The 18,221-nt window shown below is 45.1% G+C and overlaps 1 protein-coding gene across 3 annotated transcripts in view; it reads left to right on the forward strand.

Moving 5' to 3' along the window:
* PRPSAP2 (phosphoribosyl pyrophosphate synthetase associated protein 2) overlaps positions 1-18,221 on the forward strand; it is a 49,087-nt gene that overhangs the window by 19,228 nt on the left and 11,638 nt on the right. For all 3 annotated transcript variants that reach the window (XM_004776547.3, XM_004776544.3, XM_004776540.3), the window contains 2 exons: positions 5,146-5,201; positions 12,908-13,056. In XM_004776547.3, coding sequence (XP_004776604.1) covers positions 5,146-5,201; positions 12,908-13,056 — 205 coding nt within the window. The remainder of the gene's footprint in view (positions 1-5,145; positions 5,202-12,907; positions 13,057-18,221) is intronic.

Genomic DNA, 18,221 nt, shown 5'->3' on the forward strand with positions numbered 1-18,221 from the left:
TTGACAGCTCACACTCTGTTTCTCTTGAGTTGTCTGTGGCATTTCTGTGCTTTCTGGCACAGCTGGAAGGAAAGTCTAGATAATTAGATGCTCACGGCCTGGTGGCTTTGCTGCTCTCTCCTGGGAGGTTGGCAGTTTCTCCTGACCTCAGTTGCACGGTGGTGTGCGTGTCTGGGCATTGATTAAGTACAGGGCAGTGTTTTTAAAAAATGACTACGTATCACAGTGACAATCCTAGAAATCGCTGGTCTGCACCAGGATTTTTTTTTTTTTAAAGATTTATTTATTTATTTGAGAGGAAGAGAGAGAGCACATAAGTCAGGGGGCAGGGACAGGATGGGGAAGGTGTAGAGGGGCTCAGTCCCAGGACCTGGAGATCACGAACTGAGCTGAAAGCAGATGTTGAACCCACTGAGCCACCCAGGCGCCCCTGCACCAGGATTTTTAAAGAAAATGATGAGGGGCGCCTGGGTGGCTCAGTCGGTTGGGCGGTTGCCTTCAGGTCAGGTCATGATCCCGGGGTCTTGGGATCGAGCCCCACATTGGGCTCTCTGCTCAGTGGAGAGCCTTCTCCCTCTCCCTCTGTCTGCCGCTCTGCCTACTTGTGCTCTTTCTGTCAAATAAATAAATAAAATCTTTAAAAAATAATAAAGGAAATGATGAAGAGGGGGCTACAATTATATTTCTATGGTGTATGTAGAGATCCCATGCCATTCATTTTTTAAAATAGGAGCTCCTAGAGTTATCTTGTTTCTCTTTTTTTTTTTTTTTAAAGATTTTGTTTATTTGTCAGAGAGAGAAAGGGAGCATACGAGGAGGCAGAATGGCAGGCAGAGGTAGAGAGAGAAGCAGGCTCCCTGCTGAGCAAGGAGCCCGATGTGGGACTCGATCCCAGGACCCTGGTATCGTGATCCGAGCTGAAGGCAGCGGCTCAACCGACTGAGCCACCCAGGCGTCCCGAGTTATCTTGTTTCTGATTCTTGAGTTGCTTTTGTTTTTTTTCCCCTCTGCATTCTTCTAAGTGTCTTTGTATCAAGCCACTGGCCGCATGGAAACGAGAGACGGCGGGGACTGAGAAAGCAGGGACAGGAGTAGGGGTGTACAGCAAGGGAACATGGTGTGTAAAGCAGTTTGATACTTTTTGGTTCCATGGTGGCCCTGCAGGGGATGATTACTAGAATTAGGAAGCTGGGCTTCCACGATATGTGGTGTGTTCTCCCCTCTGCGACGGTAAGAGTCATCTTTAAACAAGTGAAAAATGAAACTTCCCATTGACAGTGGCAGTATAGGGACACACTTGTGTGTCTGTAATAATTCTGACAATAGTGGTAAAGCCCTGGCTTCCCTGAACCCCCCCAGCCTGGTCCTGGGCCCCTCTGCAGGGGTAACCCTTGTTTCCAGCTTGCTTTGTGTCGTGTGTCTTCTCAGACCTTTCTCTTTGTATTTGCCTCCTTGTCTATATGGTTATAGATGTTGATGATGGTTTTTTGTGTTTTTTGTTTTTTTTTTTAAAGTAAGCTCTGTCCCCAGTCTGGGGCTCGAAGTTACGACCCGGAGATCAGGAGTCGAGTGCTCTACCCACTGAGACAGCCAGATGCTCCTGATTTGTGGGTGTTGTTTTTTTTTTTTTTGAAAAGACAGTTGCTGTAGTGTTTGCTTTTCTGCAGCTTCTTTTCTTTGCTGTGCTGGTATGTGGAGGTCTTTCCATGCGAAGATATGTAGGTTTCTTGCTTTGTTTCTAATTGCTGCATACTGGTCCTCCGTTTAGATCAGTGATGTCCAGTAGAACTTTCTGTGATCATGAAAATGTTCTAGCAGCTGTCCAGTATGGTAGCCACTCGTCACCTGTGGCTAGTGTGAATGGAGAGCCAAATCATCTTTAAGTTTAATTAATTTAAGTTTATATAGCTGTGTGTTTAAATGAGCTACAATTTTTTCAACCATTTTCCTCATTTTTTTTTTGAAGATTTTATTTATTTATTTGACAGAGAGAGATCACAAGTAGGCAGAGAGGTAGCCAGAAAGAGAGGGGGAAGCAGGCTCCCTGCTGAGCAGAGAGCCCTAAGCGGGGCTTGATCCCAGGACCCTGAGATCATGACCTGAGCCGAAGGCAGAGGCTTAACCCACTGAGCCACCTAGGAGCCCCTGAACCATTTTCCTCTTGACTGGATATTAGGTTGTTTTAATCTTTCACTCTCTTTTAAAAATTTGTTTATTTGAGAGAGAGAGAACACAAGTGTGGGGAGAGCCAGAAGGAGAAGCAGGCTCCCCACTGAGCAGGGAGCCCGACACGGGGCTCGATCCCAGGACCCCAGGATCGTGACCTTAGCCACCTGAGCCACATAGGCGCCCCATAATTTTTCGCTCTTTTAAGTGAAATACTGTATTTTAAAAATTTATCATAAGGAGCACCTGCCTGGCTCATTGGGTAGAGCATGTAACTCTTGATCTCGGATTGTGAGTTCGAACCCTATGTTAGGTGTAGAGATTACTTAAAAGAAATTATCTTAAGCAGAAATGCATTGAAAATTCTTGTACTTACCTCTCTGATTACTTATGCGAGTGTTTTTCTGAAAAAATATTAGGAGGTGGAATTGCTTGATTGAAAAGTATGTGTTTAAAAAGTATTAAAATACTTTAAAAGATTTTGCAAAATGGCAATTTTCTGAAAATCTAGTATTTTTAAAAAAATTATTTATTTATTTATTTATTTAATGGAGATCACAAGTAGGCAGAGAGGCAGGCAGAGAGAGAGGGAAGCAGGCTCCCCGCTGAGCAGAGACCCCCCCCCCCATGCGGGGCTCGATCCCAGGACCCTGGGATCATGAGCTGAAGGCAGAGACTTAACCCACTGAGCTACCCAGGCACCCCTGAAAATCTAGTATTTTAACAAAAGCGCGAATTGTAGTTCTCGGAAGGGGCTGTAAGAGTGTCTACTCTCGCTCACAGTATACAGGATACTGTCTGTTTCCCTGTGCTCTTCATTTTGCAAATTGAAAGACCGAAACAGTACTATGGTATTTGAATTTTTTCCTTTCTCAATTTCTAGTATGATGGAGCATATCGTGTGTGTTTTCGGGGGGGGGGGCAGGCAGGAATTTCCCCCCATCTAAAGTCATGTTTCATTTTTCTGCCGTGGTTTTGAAATTGCAGCATGATGTGTCTAGGTTAGGTCTTGTTTTCATTCATCTCAGGAGTTACTCACTGGGGCCCTTTCATTCTCTGGGCGGTTTTTTTTCCCCCCTATAATTTGAGTGTCTCATCCCTTCTGTTTTCTTATCTTTCCTTTGGGAGCTGTTAGATGTTGAACATTTTTATTTTTTTAAAGATTTTATTTATTTGACAGAGAGAGAGCACAAGTAGGCAGAGAGGCAGGCAGAGAGAGAGAGAGGGAAGCCAGCTCCCCGCTGAGCAGAGAGCCCGATGCGGGGCTCAATCCCAGGACGCTGGGATCATGACCTGAGCTGCACGCAGAGGCTTAACCCACTGAGCCACCCAAGCGCCCCTCTTTCTTTCTTTCTTTCTTTTTTTTAAGATTTATTTATTTATTTTTAGAGACAGAGCATGGTGGGAGGGGCAGAGGGAAAAGGAGAGAGAAACTCAAGCAGACTGACTCTGTGCTCAGTGCAGAGACAATGCGGAACTCGATCTCACAACCTGAGCTGAAACCAAGAGTCGAACACTCACCCAGCAACACCACCCAGGCACCCCAAAGAGTCCTTTCTTTTAAAGCCTCCTTTTATTTGCTTTATTAACTGTTCCTTCGTTGTTACTTCTCTTGACTGGGTTTGGTGCTGTTTGGTGATATTTGGTGAGACAAGTCTGTAAAACAGTTTAGAAAGACTTCCAGCAAAAATAGGAAAAGTGCCTAAATGAAAATATGTTTTGCTACTTTATTCCCTGATAGCCCTGGATGTATTAGGTTCTCCCATAAAGACGTCCAATCCATGTGGCTATGCTGGAGGCTCCTGTATTAGATGTATGTGTCCATTCGATGTATCCACTGCTTAGATGAATCAGTTTTTTGTTCATTCACTAAGTATTATTTAGTACTTCCCATGTGCAAGGCATTGTATGAGGTGCTGAATGCTATTAATGGTTACGTGGAAAATCATTGATCTAGCCTAATTGTGAGAAAAAAAGTGGCCAGGGTATTTTGAAGGAAATCCTATAATTTAGTGACATGTTCAAATTTTAAGAATATAATTGGAAAATATGGCCAGGATGAAGTCAGGAACACCGGACTGGAACAGCTTTAAAAAGAGTTCTGTCTTCTCAACTCTTAGAAGTTGCTAATGGGTATATCTTCTGTTACGATCATTACTAGCACAGATCACTTCACATGTTGAACAGGAAAAGACTCCAAAGTAGACTGACATTTTAGTTGTTTTCTTAAGGGTTCTTCATACCTGTATAAAATCCCACCTTTGCAATTATCCTTTAACAAATTGGTTTCTTTAGTATGCCGTGACTGAGACCCAGTACTCCTTTGTATGGATGGCACTGATTTGGAATTGGACGGTTACCTTGGATTCACATTGGATGGGTACCATCCTGGCACTGGGAAATCCCATGCTATGGGTTCACGAGAGCACCTTCTGTTGACTTGATAAAAATGTCTTTATACCCTCATCATCAGCATTTGCTGATACAGATACGAGCTAATTGACAACGAGCCCTACTCTTTTTGTCTTCAGTCTCTGTGGCTCATACCCTGATAATACTTTTTCCTAGGTAGGGGTTTCTTCGTTTTCTGAAGGGGAAATTTACTTTGAACTTTTTTCTCTTTTTGGAAAACTTTCAAGTGGCCAGATGACATTTTTGAGTCCTGGAATGTTCCTTTTTTTTTTTTTTTTTTTAAAGATTTTATTTATTTATCTGTCAGAGTGAGTGAGCGAGAGCGAGCACAGGTAGACAGAGTGGAAGGCAGAGTCAGAGGGAGAAGCAGGCTCCCTGCGGAGCAAGGAGCCCGATGTAGGACTCGATCCCAGGACACTGGGATCATGACCCGAGCCAAAGGCAGCTGCCCAACCAACTGAGCCACCCAGGCATCCCTGGAATGTTCCTTTTTATTGACTGACGGATGTTGTTATGAATAGCCTCATGGAGACATGGGAGTAATCCCTGACCTCTTGTCTGTCACAGATCCCGGATTACAGGAATGCGGTGATTGTGGCCAAATCTCCAGCCTCGGCCAAGAGGTAGGTGGGAGCTCAAGGCTACCCCTCGGGTCTGTGTGGAGAATCACATCCCCGATTGGATCCCAGATGCTCTGGATTCTACCTTAGTGGTTCCCAGTGGTATCTCTTGTTTTTATTCTATGGGCTAATAGTTTAAAAGATCATCTGCTGACTCCATTTTTAAAATGATGATTAATTTTCCTCCTTTTTTTTTTTTTTTTTCCTCAATCCTAATCTGTGCTCAAAGACACCCAGGTGTCGGGAAGCCTGACCAAGTGCTTCTCTCATTTCCAGATTGGCGGTCACTGGTGGACCTTCAGCTCCAGGGTGTTTAAAACCTATGGTGTTTACAGTACCAGTGAATATACTGTGTAGTTGTTTTTTTCTTTTTATTACAAGAACTCAGTAATTTATTAACAGAATTATAGCCAGCCAAGAGGCCACTTACTGGTATGTGTTAAAAAGTGACATTTTACAGAACAAAAACACCCTGAGGCATACAAATAGGGCAGTTCTGAGAGTTACAGGTAACCTGGAGTGACCAATGAATCAGTAAGAATATTTAAAGTGGTTAGGGATTGATAGGATTTCATTTACTCAAGTTTTCTGGAGAAGCCACTTTGTTGGGAAGGGAGAGAGCAAAAGCAAATGTAGGGAGAAAATCTTTTTCCTAAAAAAACTCCCCCTTTTCTTCTTTTTTTTTTTTTTTTTAGACAGGGAGAGGTTGTCGTGGGGGAGAGAGAAAGAGACTTGTAAGCAGGGTTCACGCCCAGCACAAAGCCTGACCCGGGACTTGATCTCATGATCCTGCGATCATGACCTGAGCTGAAATCAAGAGTCAGATACTTAATGGACTGAGCCACCCAGGCACCCCTAAAAATGCTCTGAAAATCATGTCCCACGATTGAATGCCTTTGCTAGCTGGATCCCTGTGCACCACTGGAGAGCATAAGCAAACATAGAAACAACTATCCTGGGCCCCACGGACTGTTAATATTGAAGAATGAGGGAGAGTTTGCAGACAGTAAGCCAGTGATTTAAAAGATATTATAATACGTAGTTTTCTGTTATAAATGACGAAGGACATTTAGGAGATTAAATAAATTAGGCCAGCATTTGAGATAAAACCATGAAGTTGCTGTGTCCAGTGCAGCCGAGGCTGTGCCCATACCATACGTCCTTCAAGAAGCTCAGTCTGTGGAGTTTTGTATCGTCTATTTGATGAAGTTGTAATCCATGACTTGTTTTAGAATCTAAAACTTCCAGATGCTTCTCTGGGCATTGTGTTGGATCAATTTTTTTTTTTAAATATTTTATTTATTTATTTGACAGACAGAGATCATAAGTAGGCAGAGGCAGGCAGAGAGAGAGGTGGAAGCAGGCTCCCTGCTAAGCAGAGAGCCCCATGCAGGGCTCAATCCTAGAACCCTGAGATCATGACCTGAGCTGAAGGCAGAGGCTTAACCCACTGAGCCACCCATGCACCCCATGCTGGATCAGTTTTAATGTAGTAATTTGTTTTTCTCTGATACACGTGCTTTCACTTGCCGTTAAGGTGAAAATCACAGAAGGTATAATTAATCATTTTAAAGCCTGCAGTCTGTTGGCAGTTAGTGCCTTCACAATGTTCTGCAGGCACGGCCTCTCTTAGGTTTCAGAGCTGTTTTATCACTCCAGAGGAACACTCCATACCCATTAAGAAACACTGCCCGTGACCCTCTCTCCCCAGCCCCTGCCAACCATGAATCTGCTGTCTGTCTCTGTGGATTTGCCTGTCCTGGACGTTTCATATAAATGAAGCCATGTTATATGTGGCCTTTTGGGTGTGGTTTCTTTCACATAGCCTCCTGCTTTCCAGGTTCATCCACAATCAGTCATTCCATTTTACAGCTGAAAAATCCCCACAGTTGGGATAGACCATACTGTTTATCTGTTCATGTATTGAAGGACATTTGGGTTGTCTCCACCTTTTGACTGTTACAAAGAATACTGTTGTGAACATTTATGTACAAGTTGCTATGTTGATGTATGTTTTCATTTCTCATGGATGTGTACCAAGGGTCGGAAGTGCTCAGTATATGGTAATTCTATGCTTACATTTTGGAGGGACTGCTGAACCGGGTACCATTTCACATTCTCTTCAGGGATGTACAAGGGTTCCAGTCTCTCCACATCCTTACCAACATGTATTTTCGCTTTTATTAATATTATTGTTGTTATTATGGCCATCCTAGTGGGTGTACAGTGGTCCTTCACTGTGGTTTTGATTTGTGCTTCTCTAACGATGAAGGATGTTGAGCGTCTTTTCGTGTGCTCATTAGCCATTGGTATATCTTTGGAGAAATGTCTGTTCAAGTCTTTCACACATTTTTTAACTGGGTTGTTTGCCTTTTTGTGGTTGAGTTGTAGGAGTTCTTTATGTATTCTGGGTACTAGGCCCTTATTGGATAGAGGATTTGCAAATATTTTACCCCATTCTGTAGGTTATCTTTTTTTTTTCTTTTTTTTTTATTTGACAGAGACCTCAAGTAGGCAGAGAGGCAGATAGAGAGAGAGAGAGAGAGGAGGAAGCAGGCTCCTCACTGAGCAGAGAGCCTGATGTGGGGCTTGATCCCAGAACCCTGGGATCATTACCTGTATGGTGGTGGTGGTGGTTGTTGTTGTTTAATTTTAGTTATTTGTTAGAGCGTGAGAGAGCACAAGCAGGAGGAGCGGCAGGCAGAGGGAGAAGCAGGCTCCCTGCTCAGCGGGACTCCATCGTAGGACCCTGGGATCATGACCTCACCCAAAGGCAGATGCTTAACCATCTAAGCCACCCAGGTTTCCCTCTTTTACCTGTCTTAACAGTGTCCCTCGACACACAAAAGTTTTTAATTTTTATGAAGTCCGGGTTAGCTATGTTACTGCTTTTGCTTCTGATATCCTATTTAAGAGGCCATTGCTAAATCCAAGGTTATTAAGTTTTGCCCCTGCGTTTTCTCCCAGTGGTTTAGTTTTAGCTGTTATGCTTAGATGGTTGATCCATGTTGAGTTCATTTTTATATATGGAGGGAGGTGTTGGGTCCCAGCTTCTTTGTTTCCCACGTGATTATCTGGCCATCCAACACCATTTTTTGAAAAGACTGTGCTTAGCCCCTTTGAATGGCTTTGGTATTCTCATCCCAAGTCAGTTGGCCATTGATGTTTGTGTTTATTTCTAGATTCAGATCTGTTCTGCTGTCTGAATGTCAGTACCACAGTTTTGATTACTGTAGTTTTGTAGTGAGGATCAGATCAAACACCCACAAGTAGGTGGATGTGGGAGTACCACTCCCTGTGAATTCTCTGCTGACACCACGTGGGGAGCGGCCGTGTCACCACGGGGCTGGTGAGAGTCCTGACTCCACGAGGCCTCCCCTGATACCACCTCAGAGGGGAGAGGGAAAGGCACCTTCTACTGCTGAGTGGGGTTGCAAGTCCAGGGTTCAGTCTGCACTGACCATGGTGGGTGGGGGATCATTACGGCTCGGTAGGGATGAAAGTCCCAGCTCTCTACTTGGCCTTCTCTTAAACCACCCCATTGGAGGGTTCGGGGCTCATCATTATAGCCTGGCAGGGGAGGAAGGGTAGACCCCCTGCTTAACCTTTGCTGTGTCAGGAGTGGTGTAGCTGATTTCTGTGGCGGTTGGCTGGAGAAGGGCAGTCAGTGTGGTAGAGTTTTCTGACTTGGGAGGCTGCCCCATCTCAGTGGAAACAGAAGTAGCTTCAGTAACAGAAGTAGCCATAGGGCATTTTGATACATTTTTCCCACTAAATACCCAAAGAATATGATGAATTTTCTTTGGTCTCGCCCCTATGGATAAGCTTCTCATAACTTCCATAATACTTACTTTACATCTAATTCTGTTTGTTGATGAGATTGTATCACTATGGTAGCCTTTGGCTCCGTTTATTTGGCTTTTATTAGCACGGTTGACTCTTGAGCAACACGGGTTTTAGGGCACCACCCCCCCCATGCTTCAAAAATCCACACATCACTTTTCACTGCCCCAGAACTTAATCAGTAATACTGAGAGCATAAACAGTCGATTAATGTCTATTTTGTTGATTGTACTGTATACTGTATTCTTACTGCAAGTAAGGCAGAGAAAAAAAATGTTATTAAGAAAATCATAAGAGAAAATACACTTATAGTATTGTGTCGTATTTATATATGTAAAAAAACCCACCTATAAGTGGACCCACGCATTTCAAACCTATGTTATTCAAGGGTCAACTGTACTACAGTGTTTGTCATTTTTTTAAAAGATTTTATTTGTTTATTTGGTGGCGGGGAGCACAGAGGGAGAGTAAGAGGGAGAAGCAGACTCCCCACTGAACAAGGGACCTGACATGGGGGTCGATCCTGGGACCACGAGATCATGACCTAAGCCGAAGGCAGAGGCTTCGACTGAGCCACCCAGTTGCCCCCAGTATTTGGCATCTAGCCATTTGTGTCAGGTTTGATGAGGCCTGAGAAGATCCCCCAGGGAGGTTATGTGTAGTGTCCAGTGTTTTCGCTACTGTTGTGGACAGAGTGTGTGTGTCCCCCCAAAATTCATCTTGAAATCCTAACCCCCATTATGATGGGATTAGGAGGTGAGGCCTTTGGGAGATGATTAGGTCATGAAGGTGGAGCCCTCATGTCTGGGATTAGTGGTCTTGTGGGGAGAGTGAGACGCTTGTCATGGCTCTCTGCTGCATGAGGGTACCGTGAGAGACAGGGGGCCATCTGCAAACCAGGAAGCAGGCCCTCGCCAGGCACTGGCTCTGCCATGCCCTCATCTGGGGCTGCCAGCCTCCAGAACTGTGAGTAATACATTTCTATGTCGAAGCACCCTTAGTCTGTGTTATTATATTTGTTAACAGCAGCTGGTATGAAGACCTTGACCTACCTCATCTGCTCTTCTCTGGCATTTATGATCTCTCACAGACGAGAGGGGTTGAAGAAAGTGATCCACGATGATTCAGCTGCATTTTGTTTCCTGGAAGACAGTGGCAGCGCTGGTCACTTCTTAGGGTATTTTCCACACCCGTGATTAGGGATTTGGGTGTTGGCCAAGTAGGATTGAGACTGACTTGCCCGTCCGTCCACTCAGGCATGTGTCAGTGCTGGTTAGACTTTGAGAAAGAATAGCTTTCTGGGAGTTAGATCTGGGAGAGCTGACACTCAAGTCAAAACTTACTTAATGCTAAAGCGACCGTGACTGGGCAGTGTTGGGGTAAAGAGAGAAAAACAGAATAATGGAACAGAATCAAGTCCAGAAACAGACCTGTGCATATCTAGAATGCTGGCTTCCAACAAAGCTGCAAAAGCAGTATAGTGGAGAAAGGGGTAGTCCTTTTCACAAATGGTGTTGGAATGATTGGATGGACAAAATAATGATTTTGAGTCATATTTTCCTTTTCACGAATGGTATTCGAATGATTCATGTACAAAATGATGATTTTGAGTCATATTTCACATCATATGCAAAAATCAACTAAAAATCCTGTAACTAAATGTGGAACGTAAAACTTATAAAGGAAAATGTGGGAGAAAAATCTTTGTGACTTTGGTTGGACAAAAATGTTTTTTTTTTTTTTTTTTTAAGATTTTATTTATTTATTTGACAGAGAGAGATCACAAGTAGGCAGAGAGGCAGGCAGAGAGAGAGGGGGAAGCAGGCTCCCTGCGGAGCAGAGAGCCTGACGCGGGGCTCGATCCCAGGACCCTGGGATCATGACCTGAGCCGAAGGCAGCGGCTTAACCACTGAGCCACCCAGGCGCCCCTGGACAAAAATGTTTTATATTTTAATTTTTTAGAAAAGATTTTATTTGAGAGGGAGAGAGAGAGAGAAAATGAGAGGAGAGAGGTCAGTGGGAGAAGCAGACTCCCTGCTGAGCAGGGAGCCGGATGTGGGACTCGATCCTAGGCCTCCAGGATCATGACATGAGCTAAAGGCAGTCGCCTAACCAACTTGAGTCACCCAGGCACCCATTTTTTTTTTTTAAGACTTTTTATTTATTTATTTATTTGACAGACAGAGATCACAAGTAGGCAGAGAGGCAGGCAGAGAAAGAGAGGAAGGGAAGCAGGCTCCCCGCCAAGCAGAGAGCCCGATGTGGGGCTCAATCCCAGACCCTGAGATCATGACCTGAGCTGAAGGCAGAGGCTTTAACCCACTGAGCCACCCAGGCAGGCGCCCCATGAGAAAAAATTTATTAAACATCATCAAAATTAAAACTACTCTTCGGAAGACATAACAGGAGAATGACAGAAGAAGGCACAGATTGGGAGAAAGTATATGTAAAGTATGTACCTGATATCAAGAATTTATATTCAGGGCACCTGGCTGGCTAAGTGGGAAGAGCATGCGACTCTTGATCTCAAGGTCATGAGTTCAAGCCCCATGTTGGGTGGAGACATTACTTAAAAAATTTAAATAAAAAATGTAAACAAAACAAAACAACTTACATGCAGAAGATACAAAGAATTCCCAAAAGTTAGTAAGAGAACTAACAATCTAACTAAAAAAATTGGCAAAAGAGAAGCAGACCTTTTATCAAAGTATACATTTGAAGGGCAAATAAGCACATGAAAGTTGTTCAGCACCGTTTGCTATGAGGGAAACCCCAATGGCAAGCACAGCGAGGCACCATCAGAATGGAAAGCATTTGAAATTGGCCACACCATGTATCGGTGAGAACATGGAGGCCCTGGGACCCTTGTGCACTGTGCAGGGAGTTGTGAAATGGTATAACCACTTTGCAGAATAGTCTGGTGTTTTTTTGGAGAGTTAAATATATGCCTTACGCTATGATCTAGCCATGCTACTCCTAGGTCTTTAACCAAGAGAGAGGAAAGCGTGAATCCATGCAGAAATCTGTACGTGAATGTTCAAAGTGGTTTTGCCGTAGTTCAGAACTGGGAATAACTCAGAAATGTATCGCATAAGTGAACAATGTCTGGTAGACCCCAACCACGGACTGTTACAGTGTGAAGGGATAGCCTGTTGCTGTGCCATATAATGTGGTTGAATCTCCAAAATGTTATCCTTAGTGAGCGAAGTTAGACAAGAAACGACGACAGACTCCGATTCCACTTACAAGGTTCTAGAAGGGGTCAGAGTCTGTGCCAGAGGGCAGATTATTGGTGGCGTGGTGCTGGAAGGAGTTACTAAGGGGCACAAGGATGTGTCTGGCATCGGTAGATCTTTTCATTGTCTTCATCATGCTGATGGCTTACATGGATGTGTGCGCACATCAGAGCTGATGAGACTGTACAGTTTAAATACATATAGTTCATCGGGTCTCACTTATAGCTCAGTAAAACTTAAAAATTGACGCTTCCGACTTTGAGGAGTATTTAATGCCCTTTGCCTCCTGTGATTGGTTCTCACTATTCAGTGGGTGGTGAGGTGGATTAGCAGTTAGAATGGGGGAAGATTCGGCTTAGCTCAGTCAGCCAGCGCAGGTGCATCTGGCCCACTGAGCGCCCACGGGGCCGGCCACTACCCAGCCACTGCCGTGCCTGCAGCCAGAGGGACATGCTCATCACTGGGGGTACCCACGTTTTGTCCCCGATCCCAGGACTTGAAGATCATTTTCTGTTTTCACGAATCCTCTTGGAAACTGCACTGGATGCCTGTTCTCGTATGTTCTGCCCGTGAACGTCAGAAAACGGAGGCTGCGTGCTCTCTGAACCATGTCTCGTGCTTTCCTGCAGGGCGCAGTCTTTTGCGGAGCGCCTGCGACTGGGCATCGCAGTGATTCACGGAGAAGCGCAGGATGCCGAGTCCGATCTGGTGGATGGACGACACTCCCCGCCCATGGTCAGGAGCGTGGCTGCCATCCACCCTAGCCTGGAGATCCCCAGTAAGTGTGCTGGCCCCTCTTTGTTACTTTCCTCTTTGCTTTCAAGGCTGCCTGAACGTATTGTCTTCCCACTGTGAATGGCCCCTTCTCTCGTTTTTTTAAGTTGGCAAAAACGGATTAATACCCCATCATTACAAGTGCATTTCTGAAGCCTTGTGGATCGTGGAGCCTTCTAGAAGCAATTTGTGTGATGATAACAAGAACGAGGAAGAGGCTTAGTTCTGCCATTTCAGGGAATTTCATGCATTCACTCAGCAATAGATCCTTGAGGAGAGTTTAACACAAGCAAAAAATTATGCATATTACCCACCAATAGTGTTACTTTGAATGCAGAATATGGGAAACGTCTAAATGGCTTCGCAGAGGGTAGGCCCTCGTAAGTTATCTTGTATCAGCACAAGTAAATATGCAACCCACTGAAATAGTTAAGCCTGGCTGGATACAAGAGAAAAAATGGAATATATGGGAATTGGCAGAATACAAGAGTGTATCCCTGTGCTTGTGTGAGGCCCCAGAGGGAGTACGAAAGGTGGCAAGATGGTGACACGGTGGGGCAGTTATGTGTGAATTTGTTTCTGTTTTAAGACACTTCCTTCGTGCTTTACTAACATTTTTTCAATTAAAAAAATTCTGCCTTTGCATCTGTTGGGGAAGAAAAACTTGTCCTCTGTCCTCTTTAGATTCAGACTTAGGGGCCTCAAATCTCACAAGAGATAGATGAACGCAAGAAAAGACAGGATTTAGGATTGGGGGGATCTTACCAGGGGAAGCTGGCAAACAGGTGACTTTTAGAAGAGATGGAGGGCCGTTAGCACAGAAGGGAGTTGGATGGTTTTGTGACCATGTCTGTCTGGGGGTGGTGCTGACTTCTAGTCTCGGCGGTAAGTTAGTTTTCCCTGGTTGTTCTTGGGAGGGGATTTTTGTTTTTTAATTTTTTTTTTAAATTTCTTATAAACATATAATATATTTTTCCCCCAGGGGTACAGGTCTGTGAATCGCCAGGTTTACACTCTTTACAGCACTCGCCATAGCACATACCCTCCCCAATGTCCATAACCCCACCCCCCTTCTCCCAACCCCCCTCCCCCCAGCAACCCTCAGTTTATTTTGTGAGATTAAGAGTCACTTATGGTTTGTCTCCCTCCCAGGCCTATCTTGTTTCATTGATTCTTCTCCTACCCCCTTAACCCCCTATGTTGCATCTCCACTTGCTCATATCAGGGAGATCATATGATAGTTGTCTTTCTCCGCTTGACTGGGAGGGGATTTATGATATTTGAATTCTTTCGAGTTTTTTTGGGGAGCTCTGCTTTTCAACCGGAAGGGGTTTCAGGAGCTCCTGTGCCTTCAGCTGAGAATAATTTTCATGCTACTGTGGCATATTCTGCAGCCCTTTGCGTTCTTGCTTTGCCCAGGAGGTGGCTCATTTGCAAATAGAGAACACTTGAGAGAAGGAAAACTGTACTGGGGCTGCCGGGAGGAAGCTGAGGTTGGGACCGCGCCTGGGGATCTCGGTGGGCTGAGGTGGAGAGAGCCAGCGTCCAGAGGTCGGTTAGATCAGGGAGCCAGGACCGCCTACAGAGGCAAGAGGGCAGCCTCTGGGGGCAAGGGCTGGGGCGTGTGTCCAGCCCCGGTGTGACCAGGAAGGACATCGCCCTGACTGCGGGAAGGTCCTTGGGGAAAAAGATGGGGGTAAGATGGCAGGAATCTGCTGGAGGGGATGGGAGGGTTTTCAATGCCAGGTCTTTAACTTGCATTACAAAAGGCTGCGGAGTTCCCTGGAGCTGGCGCTGTGGGTATCTTCAGTGTCTTCTGAAGTCCAAGCCTGCGCTGGGTGTTAGATTGCAGGGAAGAGAGGTAAGAGATAGGGATCTGGGAGGCTGATAGAGTTACACAGATGCACCATGGGAGGGCTTTGACCTCGGGCTGGGCTGGGCTATGCTGTCCTGTCCAACCCAGCGGCCCCCTGTCCACTGGAACGGGGTGAATGGGAACCGGGTGTGCAGGGAATGTGAAGGACACGCACTCTGGGTGTGAAAACCGTAGTGTGAAAGATCTTTATTAATCAGTTTTTTTTTTTTTTTTAAGATTTTATTTATTTATCAGAGAGAGAGGGGGAGAGAGCGAGCAAGGCAGACAGAATGGCAGGCAGAGGCAGAGGGAGAAGCAGGCTCCCTGCCGAGCAAGGAGCCCGATGCGGGACTCGATCCCAGGACACTGGGATCATGACCTGAGCCGAAGGCAGCTGCTTAACCAACTGAGCCACCCAGGTGTCCCTATTAATCAGTTTTTTATTGAGTCCCTGTTGAAATGATTAATTGACATATTGGATTAAATAAAATGTATTCTTAAAATTAGTTTCACCTATTTCTTTGTGCTTTTGTAATGTGGCTGCTAGAAAATTTAACATGACATCCATGGCTTCCATTTGTGACTTAGCATATATCACTGCCCTGGGAGTCTAGCAGTGGGCTCACTGGACAGGAAGGCCTGTGCTCTCCCATTTCATCTTGGGAGCTGGCGCTCTCCCACTGTGCTGGGAGTTTAAAGAGGCGAGGGGGGGGCACCTGGGTGGCTCAGTCATTAGGCTTCTGCCTTCAGCTCAGGTCATGATCCAGGGGTCCTGGGATGGATCAGTGGGGAGTCTGCTTCTCCCTCGGACCCTCACCCTGCTTGTGCTCTCTGTTTCAAATGAGTAAGTAAATATCTTTAAAAAAACCAAAAATCCAAAACCAAAAACCAAAAAACCAAAAACGAGGAGAGAAAGCTGGGGCTGGAGCCAGGGTTTGGGATTTGCTAATCAGACCCCACATTAGCACGTGCACCTCACTGCAAGGCTGCTGGGCACCCAGGCCTATGGCTGGCCTTGCCTTCAGAGCCACGTCTGCTCAGTGAGGGGCAGTGTCAGGCAGCCCTACAGGGCTCTTCAGGGATGAGCCCATTCCCTGAGCAGAGGGGAAGCATATTCCCATTCAGCTTTGCAGTAACGTCAGCTATGTTCAAGAACGTTTCAGCAAGATGAAGCAGCTCCTTTTAACTTCTGGGCTTTAGTTTTAAGTACAGTCTTAGCCAGTCATTTCTGGGCTGGAGAGATGGAGCTACGGGTCTCCCATGTAAAAACAAGGGGCCAGGGCTTTCTGACATTTCTTTTATGTTTCAGCTTGTTTCATCATGATTGTAACATTTCTATGTTTACATTTTGACTCAAGCAGTGAGAGGATTTGGGGGAGAATATACCAGGATTTGTTGAACTTCTTTTGCACATTCGCTGGCCTGGCCCTCTAGACTTCTTTAAATTGGTAGCAAGTAGATGTATGCAAATAGACATATGGAGGCAGTAGAAAGCATTATTCCTCTGCTGCTTCACACGTATATTTTGAGACTGTGATGACATCAAAAGACTTTAATATTCAGCATTATATTTAAAAAATTAGTTGTATTTTCTGGTTTCTTACAGGAAGAAAATGCCAACTAAAAAAGAAAACAGTACTTTTCCAGAATAGGAACACATTATATAAATTATTCAAAACATTAGAGTACGTAAAGGAAGAAAACGCTCATCAACACTAAATCCAGATACACAGCATTTTTACCTTCTGCTGGGGCTCTTCCCATGGTTTCCTTCCTTGGGTTACAGAGCCATGGTGCCGACAGGCACAGATTCCATAACACACCTTCTCCCAGGTGATTGAAAACTTGCATGAACAGCAGTTTTAACGGCTGTCGAAAATCCCATCTGTGGATGTGGCTGAAACCTAAGCCCAGTCAGGGTCTAGCAGGTGTGTGTTTTCACACGCAGGTGTGTGCCTTTTTTTATTTCCCCCCCTAAGATTTTATTTATTTTAGAGAGAGTGAGCGGTGAGGAGGAGCAGAGGGAGAGGGAGAGACTCTCCAGCAGGCCCCACGCTGATTGCGGAGCCCCATGCGGGGCTTGATCTTACAACCCTGAGATTATGACCCCAGCCAAAGCAAGAGTCAGATGCTTAGCCTGCTGAGCCACCCAGGTGCCCCGATGTTTGTACCTGTCCTTTCCCAGTGTAATATTTCAGTGGACGTGTGTGGGTAAACTCTTGCTCTGTACCTGGGCTTATGCGTGAGATTTATGAATTCAAAGGTAAGACTGTTCATACGGCTCTTTGTCAGGCCGATTCCCTAAAGGCTACACTGTTGTACTCTTTTTCCAGTCCTGGGGTCAGGTGCCTGGGAAAGGAAGTGTGGAAAGTCTAAAAAATTCAGTTTGGGGATTTATCTTGCTTTGTTTGGTTTTACATTTCTGTTGTCCCTCCCCCTTCCCCCCCCCCCCAGCCACCTAGGATCACATGACATTTAATTGTCCTATGTCTTTAGCCTCCTTCAGTCCACAGCATTGGTTCTCAACTGGGGTTGGGGGGGGTTGCCGTGGATTTTGTCCCATTGAGCACACTTGGTTGGAGATGTCTGCTGACATTTTTGGTGGTCATGATTGAGGGGACCAAGGATGCTGTAAATATCCTGTAACACACAGGACAGCTCCCACCACAAAGAATGATCTGACCCTAAATGTGACTGGTGCCCAGGTTGAGAAGCTCTGATCTGGAGTGCTCCTTCTTTTTTCCTTTGGTGACACTGACTTTTCTTCCAGAACTGTAAGTGAGGGATGTCTGGGTAGTCAGTTGGTTAAGCATCTGCCTTCGGCTCAGGTCATGATCTCCGGGTCCTGGGATTTGATTCCTGCATCATTGGGCTCCTTGCTCTGTGGAGAGTCTGCTTTTCCCTCTGCCCGCTGCTCCCCCTGCTTCTGCTCTCTCTCCCTGCCTGACAAATAAATAAATAAAATCTTTAAAAATAAATAAAAAATAAAAATTGAAGTGAAAGTCACATAATAGTTGTTTTAAAGTATACAGTTCACTGGCATTTAGTACATTTGCAGTCCTGTGCAACCCCCGTATCTTTTAAGTTTCAAACATTTCATGACCCCAGGGAACACCCTTACACACTGAATGATCATGCCCCACGCCCCTTGCCCCCACTAATCTGCTTTCTGTTCTTAGGACTTTGCCTGTTCCGGACATTTCATATAAATGGAGTCATCCAGACTGTCTTTGTTGTTCATTCATGTCTTTGTATGTATTGGGACTTAATTTCTTTTGATGGCTGAGTAATACTCCGTTGTGTATGGATATGCC

This window comes from Mustela putorius, unplaced genomic scaffold, assembly GCF_011764305.1.
Source record: "Mustela putorius furo isolate JIRA1106 unplaced genomic scaffold, ASM1176430v1.1 tig00000731_pilon_pilon_pilon, whole genome shotgun sequence".
Taxonomy (NCBI): Eukaryota; Metazoa; Chordata; class Mammalia; order Carnivora; family Mustelidae; genus Mustela; species Mustela putorius.